A 15,536-nucleotide genomic window follows, 5' to 3' on the forward strand; every position below is an offset into this window, starting at 1 on the left:
TATGAATGTCAAAGCAAAGGCACTCTTGGCTGATTACAAGAGAATTGAATGTAGACTCATGTTGGGTAATGTAGCGAAACAATCAGCAATAGTATGTGTATGTGTAAGCAGTCGTTCCAGTAGTGTTAGTACAAATCATGATGTCCACTGAAGAAAATTAAAGTTTGTATTCCCAACAGTAGCCCCCAGTGAGATGGATAAGAAAATACACAGAATCATGGGTTCTTTTTAAATGCATTCATTTGCCAGCACATTCAGTAGTCTTACATAGTGAAGCAGAGAAAAATAGATAATGCAAAATGCTGCTTTTCATCTTTTACATTCAATATTACAGTAGTTGACTGGCGCATCAAACTTTTGATTTTAATACATAACAAGCTGATTTAAATTTTGAAGGCCAAGCTATTGCAAAACATTGTGATACCCATGCTGTCACCCGTCCCTTGGTCAGTTTAAGTCTCAGCTTTCTTCTCTTTGCCTGACTCAACTTGTGCTTCTACATTTATCGGCTTAGGTTTTTCATCTTTAACCTCCCCAGCTCCATTAGAGACGCCATTCTCTATTTTCAGCTGTACTACCTCTGAGATTTGCCCATCACCTGCCTTCTCTTTCAAACTCAAGGTGGAAGTGTCCTGAACTTTTTGTGGTGATGTCTTAATTTTTGCTACCTCTGCCTCCTCAGACATTCCCTTTGTTTGGCTGTCAGTAGCTTCTCCAGAATCCTTGCTTTTCACATCCTCCGCCTTCTCAGATCCACCTTCAGGATCATTTATTTTCCCTGGCCCCTCAGATGTCTCCACTTTCTGGATTTGGCTGCTTTCTGGTGCCCCCTGTTGTAAGTCTTTGCATTCTGCAGTAACAGTTATCTTTTCCTTTGGCGATGGAGATTCTACTGTTTGGGTTTTATCTGCGCTGTTCGGCTTTTGATCCTCCACTTTAGGAAGGTCTTTCAGATTGGTTTTAAGGGACAACTCTTTATCCTGCTCTTTATTGTCATAATGTGTAGCATTTTGACTGCCTTTTGGCGCTTTATCCTCATTGGCATCTTTTACAGTTTCTGATTTATTGATTACCTTTGGCTCTGAACTATCTTCCTTTTCCTCACTCTTGGGTGCTATGCTTGAAGTTTCTTGACCCTTAGTTTCTGATGGATTCTCCGTCTCCTTGGGCAGACTGCCTTTTGGCTCTGCAGTCAAATCAGTGGTTCCCTCAACTGTTTCGGAAGCCAAAGCGAGAGCCTCATCTTTTACTTTAACTACACTGCTTAGCTCTTGAGTTTTATCTGAATCTTTAGACTCTTGGTCAGAAGTCTCATCATTAGGCTTCTTTGCTTGTGCTGAGGCAAGATTATCTTTTGGATTAGCCCCCTTGCTCTCCTTCAAAGTGTTGTCTTTTTTATCATCCTCAGATTCTTTCGGCAGTTCGTCCTCCACAGGGACCTCTGGCTTTGAATCCTCTGGTTTTGAAGAGGCATCTTTCTGACTTGTTACCATTCTCACTGCATCTTCTCCCTCGTCTTTCATGTTCTTATCTACTTGGTGTTGTTGCTCATTTTCTTCCTCACCAATGACCTCAATTTCTTGGACTTCACTTTGTGTATTTTTACCTGTGTCAGTGTCCACTTTATTGTCACCTGCTTCTGCCTCCTCTGATTCCTCTTTAATTTCGTCACCTTTTTCGGCATCTTCTACCTCGCTAGGTCTCTCTCCATCCTCATCGTCATCATCTCCATGCACTGCATTTTCATCTGATTCTATGTGATCCTGCTGACTATCAGAGATCTGCTCACCTTCTCCCTCTGGACCGTCTTTATTATCTGCACCCTCCTCTTCCTCACTGCCCCCTCCCTCGCTTTTAATACACCCCTGCTCACCTTCTCCCCCCACCGTCTCCTCAGACCCTGTCTCCTCAAATTCTGACATCTCAATTTCCCTGGTGGTCTCGGTTATGATCTCCTCTACAAACTTGTACTGGGGCTCTGCTCTCCTGTTGGGGCCGCCCTGCCGGCTGAGGCAAGGCAGGGTGTAAACAGGAGACTGACGGTAGATGTAAGGCATAGAGATGTGGCTGTCAGACATGGTGGATAGCCGAGTCTCTTCGCCTTCCAGGAGTTTCCTGCAAGGTAGAAGAAACTGGTTTTATCTGCAGTGACCAATGTACAGTGCTCATTCATGCATCTGGATTTTTTTTAATCATATACAGGGCTTAACCATTATCAAACCATTTTACTTTAAACATAGCATTGTAATAACTTAAATGAACTTGGCATGCCCTACCTGTAAGAAAGTATCTCCACATCCAAAGCCATCTTCACGTTTAGCAGATCCTGGTACTCCCGCAGATAGCCAGACATGTCAAATTTGGCATTTATGAGCTCATTTTCCAGTTGCTTGATAGTGTCCTGGAGCAAGAGAGGTGAAACATTAAGTTATTCCCATGTGAACTTTACAACTCTGTTTTCCCTGGACAAAGACCTAAGGCACAACATGGCTTTACTGTAAGGCTAAATTGGGCTACTATAAGAAATGTCCTACCTGGTATTGAATAATGTCTTGATTGTGGCGATCCTCGACGTCATGAAGTTGTTTCTCCAGCGCTTCCCTTGTGCCTTTAGCGCAGTCCAGTTCGATGCTCTTGGCCTGCAGGCGCCTTCTGTACTCCTGAATCTCTTGCTGGGTCGCTTGCAACGCTTCTCTCTTGGTCTCAGCTTCCTTGGTTAATTTAGCGAACTGAGATCGGAAACTTTCTCCTGCCTGCTGGAGGTCGGACACGGCATGACCTTCCAGCTGTGCCCGAATGTCCCGAAGTGCCGCAGTGAGGTCAGGTTTGGCAAATTCGTGCGCTTTGTCAGTGACCTGAGCATCCTGGATCTGGGCAATCACCTCTGACACTTCGGCCTCATGGTTTTTCTTCAGGAAGTGGATTTCATCTACCAGAGACTGTGCTTTCTTGTCCAGTTGTAGTTTAGACTGATAAGCCTCGTTGATTTCTTTCTTGAGCACCATTATGTCGCTCTCGGCAACTGATCTGCTACGCGCCTCTTTCTCATATTGTTTTCTTAAGTTGGACAACTCTTCCTCCAGATTCTGATGGTCTATTTCGATCTGATGCTTCTGCTGTGTGATGTCCTGAACCAACTGTCTCATTTCCCTGAGCTCTGGTCCATACTCCTGCTCCAAAGAGGATGAGGATCGTCCTCTCTCCCTGATTCCCTCGATTTCCCTCTCCAGCAAATGATTCTGGTGCTCCAAATGACGCACCTTCTCTATGAATCCAGCGAAACGATCGTTCAAGCCATGGAGCAATTCTTTCTCGTTCATTTTCACCAACTTTCCAGAAAACGGGTTGCTCAAATTCATGCCCTTGGATCCCGTCAGGTCGCCCATTTCCCTCCAACTCGCGAAATTGGTGTCTGCTCCCGAACGCTGTAGTTTGTACTGGGAATACCCAGCCTGAGTGGCTCTATGCGGAAAATCTGGTCTGTTAGCCATGCTTTGACTCACTCTGTTGCTGTGAACCGCCAGTGCAAAGTAGAGGATGCTCCATGCAGCCTCTTATACCCGTCGCTATCCGCTCGATATGCAGAATGGAGCTGTCCACGGTGCTGAAAATGTACAGCATCAGCTGTTGGTTTAACGAGACCTTTCACTACCTACATTTTGTCGCAGACAGCAGTGACGTAGGTGTGAATTTCCTCTATAGATGCCAATGCCTACACAGGCGCCAAGAATAATGCTCTATGCATCTTAGGAGAAGTGTATTTTGTTAAATTATTATTGTAAATGGCCTTATATTAAGATGAATGCCTTAATCGTAATCCCCACTCAGGGTGTTTCACAGTAATCCGGGTTTATTGCTTTTACCAGAAGAAGCAAAGCGCATATTTGATCAAAGGAAGGTTTTAATTTTATTTATGTGTATATGGCATAAACTCATACCAATCTTTAATTCTTATTCGCTATAGCCAGGACAGAATACAACATTGCACCTTGGACTAGAGGGGAATGCTGGAATCAGCTTGGCGCCTGGATACAGTTGAAAAAGCTTGAAATCAAGCAACTGGCCTGGATAGCTTCCAACAATGCAGCCTTCACACCTAGTACAGGTTATGTTTATCTCTGTCTGTTCGGTTCTCTCTCCTCTCTTGGTTAGCCATCATAGTCATGTCTCATTAATATAATGTGCACATGTATATTTTAGCACATAAAAGCAAATAATAACCTATTTTGCTTTAGGTTGTAACATATGTAGCATTTTATATGAAATGTGATTGTTATTAAACCTTTTATGACCTAGTTGTTACTGTCCAGTGCTTTTATTATATTCTTTTATTTTAATTTCATTGCATGGTCTTTGAAAACCATTAATATTGTGTGTAAATGCATATTATCAGTTGTCCTGCTGCCAGTTGTTCAGGTGAATCATATCAACAACAATAAACACAACACTGAGGTTGTAGGGGAACAAAGTGCTTTCCTCATGTGCCCCCATGTCTCTACATTTCTCTGGTTCTTGTAGCACTTCAGGCTCAAGTAGATGTGCATAATGACACCCTCCGGGCTGTGCAGTTTTCTTCATCTCTAAGGCAGGTGAACCCGGGTATATGAGCCTCTTATCTGGTCATCAGCCCTTCTAGTAAGATCAGAGAGAAGGCGTAACCCAGAATCCATTCCTTGTCCTCAGGCTCCCTTTGAACTGCTTCACAGAAATACTCATTTGACCTTAGGGCAAGACATGGCAAGATCAGTACATCAATTAAGTCTGCATCAGGTATTCTGTTTTGGTTCCAAATGTCAAGTAAATCATTGGTTCAGTCTATTTCATGTCGTGTTTTTTTGAGAATTTGAGGAAGGTTCAGACTTTACACTGTATCTCTCCTGGCAGAACTGTGATAGAGGCTGGGGGGGGGGGGGGGGTTGCTGGATCTGGTCTATTTTCTTTATGTACACCATTGATCTTGTGTCATCTCATCTCGTTTATGATGAAGCAGCCAGGCTAAATTCCTATAGATGGCCAGACACAGCTTTTCATTGCCGTCATTTTGACTCTATGCCTTGTCTCCTGGGCTCCATTATTGCCTTCCCAGATTCCTCTCATCTCCTTCCATTTAGATTGCATTCAGTGTTTCAGAGTTTCATCTCAAGGAAGTGTAAGTTAATATCCTCCAGGTTTAAGCTCCTTGTAAAATTACACTCAAGTTTCTGCAGTTCGTTTTCAACTCTCAACTTCAGTGTCACTGAAATTTTTTAAATGTAATTTGTATTCAGTTAGATATCAAGGTGCAACAAAGTAAAAAAATAGCCTTATTTCACCTTAGTAACAGACTAACTTGGATGAGCGAAGGCTAATTGAAGCAAAAATACATTAGGTGCCTGAACTGAATTTAAAAGTATGAATGAATGAGCAAAAAATTGAGTTTGACTTTCTTATGATAGTTTATTTATAGTGGAATATTTTATCATTTCCAACCGTGGTCTGATAGATATTAATTTTAATATTAGTTGTATTTTCAAAACCAATAATCACAACAATTTAAGCACTTGGTTGTAAAATAATTCATACACACAAAAGATTGTTTTGTTTATTTCCTTTCTTACCTCATAATAAATAGCTAAGTTTTTGCTTCCACTTTAGTCTTTAGTCATTTTAGGCTTTATTCTAATGAAATGATTTTGTTAGTTTGATATGTGACCTGTTTTGGTCACAGCAGAGTGTAGCCACAAAGAGAATAGATTAAATACTTATGAACAAAATTAGATGTTTCATGTTCTATTACAAAGAAAAGCAACCTATTTGTTTTGTTTATGCCATTCTGAGCTATAGTGAGTGGCGTTTATTTCATTTGAAATAGTGACATTTTGAAGATTGAAATTGAAGAATGGTTTCAATTATCACTTTTATGAGTGCTGTCCCCACTGTAAAGACCGCAAACATGGTGATAAGGAGCTGATTGTCTATCTGTTAATGAAGTTGTAAGGTTTCATATCAGCTGCTGAAATAAAACCATAAACTGTTTGAGCTTTGTAGCTGAACACCAAAACACCTTATGCATAATACAATTAAATAACATTATTAATATGACATTGAACCTCTTGGTGTTTGGGACAGTTTTATTTTCATGTTATTACTCAAATACACACACACATTGTATACATTTAATGTATTATAAATCTATCTCTCTCAGGCATGACTTGTTTTAAATGACATCAGCAAAAAGGTGTATGTAAGGATGTATATTACGTGCTTACATTTGTTGTTAAAATTAACGCAACATGAAGAACAATATATCTAAGTCCTTTGAGTGATTTTAGCGCTTAATGGCCAGGGTCAGCCCATCACCCACAGTGAGCATACTCAGATCAATCCTCTGGTCCTTGTGCAGCTTCTTATTGAGTGTGTCCAAACTCCTGGAGGTCAGGTCCTCAGGAGCAGGATCCACAACCCGACCGCTCCACAGCACCTGGAAATAGAGACATTGACAGATTTCAAGCATCTCTTTTTTCATTACACACACAGTTAAGACATGCCAGATGCCATCTAATGCCACATCGTTTTCAACAATAGTTTCCAAAGTGCTCCACTGGTTTGTGTAGATGATACTTACATTGTCAATAGCAATGATTCCCCCTTTTCTTATGAGCTCAAGAGACTTCTCATAGTATCTGTCATAATTAAATTTATCAGCATCAATGAACACAAAGTCATAGGTCCCAGCTTCTCCAGCCTCTATGAGTTCATCTGATGAGAAGGGGAGAAAAAATAAAATTACATAAGTGATGAATCCATTTTCATTAGAAATCAGGATTCAGATTCGTTAAAGCACTTACCCAGTGTTTTCGTGGCTGTTTGAAGTCGGACATCTATCTTATTTTCAACTCCAGCCTATAGAAAAGGTTACATTATATGGATTGAGAGTTATGCAGGGAATTTGTATGGTTCCTAGAGGTTTTACTCTTTTTATTGACTTTTAAAGAGAACATTAGGTAAGGCCAAAAGGAGGATTGATTCTGCTGCTTGGCTTTGCATCTTTACTTGACACACTTTCCTGAGCAGACACCTTTTTACTCTCCGGCCCACAGCATTTTGAGAAGACCTAGTGACAGATGGTAGATATACTGTATGCTGTATACGGCACGGTTTTTGCTCTGACAGCAGCAACAATCAATCATTCTGAACTTGCAAAAGACCAAGTTCAAAAGTTGTATAAGAGCCAAGAACTGGGCATTGTACAGCAGTCTAATGTAAACTGTAACATTATGGATGAGAGATTAAAACTAGGATAAGCAAATAAAAACATTGTGAATAATACAGTTTTATCAGTGTGAATGTGGGTCAGGGTGTATAACAAATTACAGAACCTAATGTGGGCTCACCTCTTCAAAAAATGGCTTGGCAATGTTCACATAAGTGTCTTCTATTTCACAAGCTACCACTCGTCCGTCCTCTGGCATGGCCAAGGCCATGCTCAGTGCGTTATACCCTGTGTACATTCCTGCACAGTAAAAAGAGTTAATTGAATCACTTTTGAATCATGTTTTGCTGTCTTTCAATACTATTTCATTATACGAAAGATAGGAATGTCCTCTATATTGTGATAGTGGATTCAGTATGTGCATTCCTCCCATTTTTTTCAGTGTGTTATGTGGGGTTCACATCACATCTCACCTATTTCAATCGCTTTAGTGCCGTTGATCAGTTTAATAAGATTTGCCATAAGCTGGGCTTGCTCACTGGCAACAAGCATGATACTCCATGGATCCTCAAGAGTTTTCTGAAATGGAAAAGTCATCAAACAATATGTTATCACACTGATGCATTTAGAGAGAATACTAGGCCTGAATACCAATATACTCTTAATTTTATTGTGTAACTGCAGGGTTATACAACATAGCACAACATTAGCAGCATGTAGCTGTGTAGTGTTCTCTGGCACTGTGCTATCCTCTAGTGGTCAAAAGGTGTACTGCTCAGATCCTGAGTATGCACACTGTAAACCAAGGCCTCGCAGAGCAGTGACAACATTCACCATCTACCATCTTCTAAAAGTTTGGTGAGTAGGCTATTTGTCCTTCCTCAGCAGAGCTGTGTGTGTAAGGTAAATGTGTGAGTTTTTGTCTGTTCCTCATCTAGAAACAGCTCTCGTTTAGCCAGCGGTGGTTCTCCGGTTCTCTTACCAGTTTGAGTTTGGTGAGGACTGGATGCTCCCTCAGTGAGTTGTTAACTACATACTGCAGCACAGGATCATCTTTACCTTTGCTATGGCTCTTCCCAATCAAGGCAGACTTGCCCATATCTGTCCCACGAGGAGCAGAAGAGCAACTACCGTTACCACCATCACCAGAAATCCCTTAAACCTACCAGATTACACACAAAAAATCTCTTACCTGTCAGCACAAAAGCGAGTCCAATGCAGAAAAGCATTTTGATATCTGCAGCCATACTGTTAGCTTCTCTGGGCTTCGTTAAAGCAAAGGTTGAACAGTGTGTACAGTGACAACTTGAATGTAACTGTGCCAGTCCTATTTGTGCAGGAAGGCAGGAATGTCCGATTGTATCATTCTGTGTTTGTTTTGCCTAACCTTTGAGAAGGAGGAGCAACTTATTGATTGTTCTATTATACTGCAAAAGAAGGGACATTTTTGGAAAGTTTATTCATTTGGAAAAATAAGTTAGAGGACATTTGTTGCTGCTGAATATTTCAAAACCATGACAAATATTACAAAAGACAATAGATGACTGCATCTTCACAACTAGTCATCAAATAGCCAGGTCAAATTAAGCCCCTAAATCTTAAAATTCAGTACACAGCCTGTCAGCAATCAGCTATCCAATCATCTGTTTTGCAAACAAACCCACTTTATTTGAACTGTTTTATCTGTACTTGTTGGTCTGGCCTCCCCATATTACTCAACATATTACATAATACATGCTCTGAAACATTTCTATATTTCAGAAGACGGTTCTTTCCTCATCATGTACATTCCATCACAAGGCTTACTATTGGCAAGTTGTATCCAGCTGCAGCTTTCAGTGTGATGAGTAAAATCTTAAAATCAATTGAAACAGGTAACCAGTGAAGAGAAGCCAGTGATAAGAGTGATGTGATTTCAGCTGTTTGTGCCAGTTAAAATCCTAGCAGCTGCACTTTCAAAAAGCTGGAGATGTGAGAGGGCCTTGTGTTTGATGTCAGAGGAGTTACAGTAGTCTGAATTGAGGAGATAAAAGCATGAATGACTTTCTCCAGATTACTAAATGATAAAAATAGCTTAATTTTGGAAATGGTTCTCAACTGAAGGAGTGCACTACTCTCAAAAATTAATCCCAAATTTCTGGAAGCTGGCTTCACATGGCTGGCTGACAATTGGCCTACATGGGCACCTAACTTTGTGTAAATGTGGGGGGGCAAAATCTGAACAGTGCAGGGGTCTGGGGGACGTCCCCCAACATTTTTTATTTTTTTTAATACACCATTTCCTGCAATTTTACATATATATTTTTATATACAGTATTTGGTTTGTATACTGTGATGCTTGATTCTCAATGCTACATTAAAGAACCCAATTCATTTAAAGAGATGCTATAAACACAGGGGAGGTGTCTGCAAAGGCTTCATTTATTTTTTTTAAAACTAACAAATCATAGGCTATACTGAACAAAATGACAAATAAGCCAGTTACATGAAAACATTATTAATTCATTTTGAATATCATAGTTCTTTTATATTCTCTAACACTATCCTTTTGCTTTGGCATCCTACATGTTGTGCGGACACTGCTAACAGTAGGCTATCATCTTCAATCTGTTAAAAACATCTCACTTTAGCTTTGCTAGATAGTTTGCCAAATGTTAAACACAGTTTCAGAGAAAAAGACAGAGACCTTCGGCACACAGAACACGACATGAAACGTTAGCCAACCTAAACCTAACCTTAGATGCAGTAAATGTTGTGTCATCCTGCACTTTACAGTCTATCACTGAGGTAGTTTGAGCTATGTACTTGGTAGTGTAGTGTCAGTATATTGGCACGCCATTGTGTATACAATACTGTCTCCTAGTGGCAGAGCAAGGCAGAATTGTTGTGATGAGACACCAGCTATTATAATTAGACCATCCTCAGTTATTCTGACATAGACCTAACAGTAAACTACTGGTTAGAAGTGGAGAACATGAGGTGATTGTTATTATTCTATGCATTTGATTACTTTGAAAACATATTAAGCATAAATAAAACCATAGAGGATGTCACAATAAAATTAGAAATTTACTTCCACTGTCATCTTCAATATGTAAAGACAAGGCAGGTAAGGCAATATCAGGAAGTCAACATTAGCAATATTGTGAGAACTGACATTAAAAATTAAATGCAGGCATAATCAAAATACACAAATGAAGGTCAGCCTTTACAAAAAAGACCTATTGTAATCCCATAAAACATTTTAGAAGCATTATCACAGCAGAACTTACAGAAATTGCTTTAAAAGCAATCAAAAACTGGGTATTTTTTCTAAGTTATAATGAGAGTTATATAATCTCTCCTGCTATATTATCAAGTTCTTGAAGATTAAAATGAACTTTGTGATTGGGGCAAATACACAGAGTTATCATAGTCAATACAGCATTAAATAAAAGCATGAAATTTGAAGAAACCATGAACTTTGTCCAAGTGAAAAAAGGATAAAAATATTACTCAATATTAGATATTTTCCAAATGGTAGGAATAGGATTGAACAACTCGCTGACTCATGTTCAGACCAAAATGACTCATGGTCATTTCCATTTATGGCTGCCTGGTTGACATTCATTGCCAGGTTACCAAGATTAATGTGAATTTTAAAACCGGCCAGTTAAATATATAATAACATCAGATTTATCATCATTAAGTTTTGAGCCAACCATCTATGCTACACAATCTGTATCAAGGCCACTTGTTTTTTTACAGACAAATACTGTGGAGCTGTGGATAATCAGCATAACAATGACAAGAAATCTATGAATTACTGAGCTAGTGGGAGCATATATATGACCAAGATACTTGCTTTAATACTTCTGTTTGTTGGTGATTGATCCTTTAATGCAGTATATTGCAGTATTTGTTGTTATAAAATGAATACATAATATATACCTAACCAATGAGCATTTATGATTAATTATGATTAATAATCTACTTCCCCAAGGCAGAGGATACTCTCAGATTGTGCTCTGGAATAATTATTCTTCGCTGGTTGAACTGGATGAGTTTGTAAAGTTCCTTCAGCTTGTTGGCAGCTGCCTGTGAATCTCCACCTGAGATTCCATCCTGAAATGCATCTTCTCTTGGATGGATCTGAGTCTGAGGGAGATGTTTGTTTCTCCCTGACGATGATCACGCTGCTTCCTCCAGCTGGCCGCTGAGACGCTCCAAGGCCTCCAGCCTCTTCTCCCTCTCACCAATCTCAACCTTCACTTCATCCCCCTCCTCCATCAATCTACTGTTAGCGGGCCCTCGTGTTGTCATGGGCTTTCTCCCAGCCCTTGATGGATCCAGCAGATCAGTTAATATCTACATGCAATTTAAAGGAAATATTCTATTTCAAATTCCTTCTCTCATATGGTGTTAATTTCTTGGCTTGGTATTGTTCACAGTTGAAAAAAAAAAAACTTTTTATTTTTTTTCTTAAGCGTATTTGTATTTGCAATGTGAAGCAGGTAAAGTTCAGTCAGCAATGTTTTGCATAGCATGACTGGTTCTAAAAAAAAAAGTGTTTCATGAGCCACACTTGTTTAGATCATCTCATCTCATAACTGCTTCTGCAAAAACGGAGCAGGGAAGACGTTAGCCAGGAATGTTCAAAAAGGAATTTTGGGGATGCGAGTGGGACGGGAGGTCTCTCCAAGGACACGCAGCTTCCTCTGTCAATTCCCTAATTAAGAATGCACAGATACAAACAAAAACACACTGCCTACAAGAACGCATCAATTAAATGAGCCGTGACATGAACTGTCTCTGAAAAAATTTTTTGAGTTGTGACGAGGAAAGGAAGGGGATGCCTCAGAGTGTGCGCACAGCTCGGCTTAGGTCCTCTCAGTGAAAATGAGATGCCGTGTTTTTCCACTATCCTCTCTCTCTCTCTCCCTCTCTCTCTCTCTCTCTCTCTCTCTCCCGCTGCTTCGGGCCTCTGCTTATGTGACGCTAATTGTTTCTGCTACTTGTGCCAAGTACCTACTCTTCCCCGGCACATTCTACAGACAGGCCCTGGTCCCTCAGCTGCTTTTTGTGTCTGTTTAAGGAATGAAAAAATGTGTGCTGCCATCTGCAGCGAGCACACCACTCTTCCTCCTCCCGGCCGTGACTGTCAGAGCGCCACAATGATACACATTCACATACTCTCTCTGAGGTAAAAAAAAAAAACTATGTGGTAGAGAAACAAGAAAACAAAACTGACACGTACAACTGCTAATATGAAACAAAATAATTCAAGAGGTTCCTGTTTTGATGCATTTAGTGTAGTGGGAGGGAACGCACACAGTACATCTGAAAGAGGCTTTTATATTTTGCAAATGGTGCAGAGAAGAAATGTAGGCGTGTGTGTGGTAGCAGCTTTAAAGTCTAGCCCATCTAAACTTCTGTCCTTGATGGTCTGCATCTTGTATTCAAACATTCATTATAAAGACAAGTACAAACATCCTGAAATCAATTAATCAGGTCAATGTCCCAGGCAAATAAGTTAGCCTTTATCCCTGCCAGGTCAAATAGATGCATTTCAGCTGTGTTTTCCCCTGTTGTTCAGTACCTGTCTGTGACCAGCAAGTGGCAGTGTTGTTTAGCTAATCCACAGTCTTCCCCAGGCAAGCATCGGCATCATGGCACCAAGAGAGCCGGGCCTTCTCTCCCCAGTCTGGGAAGTAATATCGCTATGCCCTTGTTGAATTGACCTGTGACACCATCACAAAGTACATAGGGCTTCACATATTGACACGCCTGTAATGCCACATGGCTGTTACATCACCCTTGTGTTTATCGTAGGGAGGCTGCTTGTGATGCATTGTATTAACAGCAGTCAGCTTTGGCACCAGCTCAGCAGTCAGATAGGTCTGCATGCATGAATGTTAAGTGATGCTAATCACAATGGAGAGACCAATGTCAAGACGATTGACAGACATTTCTTGGCATTCAATTGACACCCTCAGATTTGTCCTCCGTTTGACAGCAACGTCTCCCAACATGACAAGTCTGTTTAAAGCTTCTCGAATACGCTTTCACGCGTGCGCACGCACCAACACACACACACACATACACACACACACACACACACACACACACACACACACAATTGGAGATGCATTGACGTTGATTTACTTAAACTGGGCCACTGTGCAGCTGTGCAAGACCAAACTCAAGTGTTTCTCAATGCTCACATGCGCGCGCGCGCACACACACACACACACACACACACACAAAGAACCTCAGTATATCTAGGCCACTCAGACAGTTGCAGAATGTAGATTAGGATATAACAAAATATTTCCAAAAACTCTGCTTTTCAATCATGGAAATCTGGATTTATTGCCAGCTGTATTAAAGAATGGTGTATTTTGGAGGGGAATGTTGAGGATAAGCCAATTCAATTCATTATCATCCTCTCTTTGTATATTCAACCCCCACAGAACAAAACAGAGGATCTGCTTTGGCAAAAAAAACAGGCTTGAGTGGCAGGTGTGGTTGTTTGACTTTCAAATCACCTAGGCATCTATTCTATTAACCTAGCATGTAAATAAATACAGAATTCAATTTCCATGGAGTCACGCAATAAGTTGACAGTCCTCAAAAAGATCAAACGGGGAGCTCCGGGGCACGTGAGCCACAGCGAAAAACCTTGGGTATACGAAAGGCGTTGACACCTTGAGCAAGCTGCAAAAAAAAGACAAATGTCACATCCTCAGGAACAATTAGTGGGTGAACCATTGGTTTTTTAAGCCAGCGAGTCTCCCAGCTGCCTTATTCTCTGACTGGCAATGCCCTGGCTGGCATGTACGCTCTGGAGTCGCTCCCAACACCTCACAGTGGTTGTCAGTCAAGTCTGGTATCTCCCCACAGAGGAGGGATGCTCTCTCTTTGTAGCTCTACTGAATACCAATATTTGAACTGCCTTTCTCCTCTACTTAGAGTATATTGTATCCCATATGGCTTATATGCGTATATGAATGACGAAGACACAAATCTCTATCTTGTGTGCGGCAAGATTTGGAGTAAAAGACCCTCATATCCTTATTCGCCAAGAGTTTGCTCAGCTCCGCATAGAGGAACTCAGTCTTCCACTCCATCCTCCCGCCCTCTCCCGCTCTCTCTCTCATCTGACTGCTGTGTCCCATTATGACCACACTTGAAGAGCTAATGATAATGTTATAACCCAGACCAATTTGCCATGGCAATTGGACTCACTTAATTGAGTTGATTATAAGCTCTCCATCTGAGATGACCCCTCTGGACTCGGACAGATGGAACAGAGAGAGACGGAGGGTGTGGACAGAAAGATGGAGGGTTTCTTCAGGCGTCCCATCACTGCGGAGGAGACTCATGGGATATGACTGTTGGGAGGTTTGAGCAGAGGGATATGTGTGTGTGTGAGTGTCCGTGACAATGCTGCGTGTGTGCTAGTTTGTATGTAGGGTGTCGGGGGATGGCGTGTAGGGATAGCAGGCCTTCGGGGAGGTGTAAAGGAGGAGAGGGGTGGGACAGTGGCACATCGAGGGGTGGCTGGAGGGGAGGGGACGGGCTCGGGGGTTAGATATCACAGTACAGCCAGTGTAATAGACCCGGACACACACCACATCTGAAGTTAATCCAATCAGGGAGAGGCACCGCACTCCCATCCGCTCAAGACACACAAACATAAGGTCAAGAGCAGCTTGTATTAGTGCGATGATGTCAGGGAGAAGTGGTGTAGATAATTGACTTTCAGCGTGTTTTAAAGGCTAAGAGAGATAGAGAGGGAGAGAAAAGGAGAGGGTCTGCAGCAGGTCCAGCCAAGCAGATGTAAAATGAAGGCAAAACGCTTTGTTTTACAAAGTCATTATATCATTAGCTGGTTGAAACCAATGTTTCAGCAGAGCAACTTTGACCGTATTCCATTGTTTGACTGTTGCATGTATTTAGAGGGATTAAAGGGACAGACAACAGTATTTTCCCTATTTATTCTTCAACTAATAATTAAGTTGATTTTTTTTTATTCTTCAAATGAATAAAAATTTGAATATGACAATTCAAAAAATATAATGAAAAATGTGCATATGATAATTCAAAAAATATAAATAAACAGTGAGTTGCAATTGTCCATCCAGTTGTTTGAGTTGCTCCAGTTCATTTGAGCTATTCAGTTCCCTACAAGCCTAATCCTCGCACATGAACCTGCCATACTGCCGCACTGCTGTGGTGCTAAGACAAAAAGAAATTATGTGAACCAAACTATGTCTCTGGACGCATTTGGATTAAAACAATGGAGGGCAACCCTGGCACGGTTGTGCTGAATATTGCATTGTTTCATTTACAGTAGAAGAGG

At 41.0% G+C, this 15,536-nt stretch overlaps 2 protein-coding genes across 2 annotated transcripts; both read right to left on the bottom strand.

Annotated features, from left to right (window-relative positions):
* Window positions 1-452: 452 nt before the first annotated feature.
* LOC139652336 (neurofilament light polypeptide) lies at window positions 453-3,386 on the bottom strand. The gene is made up of 3 exons (XM_071529371.1): window positions 2,535-3,386; window positions 2,277-2,401; window positions 453-2,115 (listed from the first exon to the last, which is right to left on the bottom strand). The coding sequence occupies exons 1-3, from the start codon at window positions 3,384-3,386 to the stop codon at window positions 453-455; spliced, it is 2,640 nt and encodes an 879-aa protein (XP_071385472.1).
* A 2,921-nt stretch (window positions 3,387-6,307) lies between these two features.
* comtd1 (catechol-O-methyltransferase domain containing 1) lies at window positions 6,308-8,439 on the bottom strand. The gene is made up of 7 exons (XM_071529381.1): window positions 8,385-8,439; window positions 8,175-8,293; window positions 7,666-7,771; window positions 7,374-7,492; window positions 6,828-6,882; window positions 6,605-6,738; window positions 6,308-6,460 (listed from the first exon to the last, which is right to left on the bottom strand). Exons 1-7 carry the CDS (start codon window positions 8,437-8,439, stop codon window positions 6,308-6,310), a joined length of 741 nt encoding a protein of 246 aa, XP_071385482.1.
* Between the last annotated feature and the right edge of the window lie 7,097 nt (window positions 8,440-15,536).

The sequence above is a fragment of the Centroberyx affinis genome, unplaced genomic scaffold (assembly GCF_046629955.1).
Source record: "Centroberyx affinis isolate AG114_WGS23_722 - 3 ecotype Tasmania unplaced genomic scaffold, CSIRO-AGI_Caff_v1 ptg001781l_1, whole genome shotgun sequence".
Lineage (NCBI taxonomy): Eukaryota > Metazoa > Chordata > Actinopteri > Beryciformes > Berycidae > Centroberyx > Centroberyx affinis.

Excerpts from the sequence above, each read along its gene's own strand:
- LOC139652336 (XM_071529371.1), bottom strand. The coding sequence starts at position 3,386 with ATGGGCGACCTGACGGGATCCAAGGGCATGAATTTGAGCAACCCGTTT. Across the intron at positions 2,402-2,534 it reads AAGACATTATTCAATACCAG|GACACTATCAAGCAACTGGA; the intron begins GTAGGACATTTC and ends CTCTTGCTCCAG. Across the intron at positions 2,116-2,276 it reads GTGGAGATACTTTCTTACAG|GAAACTCCTGGAAGGCGAAG; the intron begins GTAGGGCATGCC and ends TCTACCTTGCAG.
- comtd1 (XM_071529381.1), bottom strand. The coding sequence starts at position 8,439 with ATGGCTGCAGATATCAAAATGCTTTTCTGCATTGGACTCGCTTTTGTG. Across the intron at positions 7,772-8,174 it reads TCCTCACCAAACTCAAACTG|AAAACTCTTGAGGATCCATG; the intron begins GTAAGAGAACCG and ends TTTCCATTTCAG. Across the intron at positions 6,461-6,604 it reads GAATCATTGCTATTGACAAT|GTGCTGTGGAGCGGTCGGGT; the intron begins GTAAGTATCATC and ends CTCTATTTCCAG.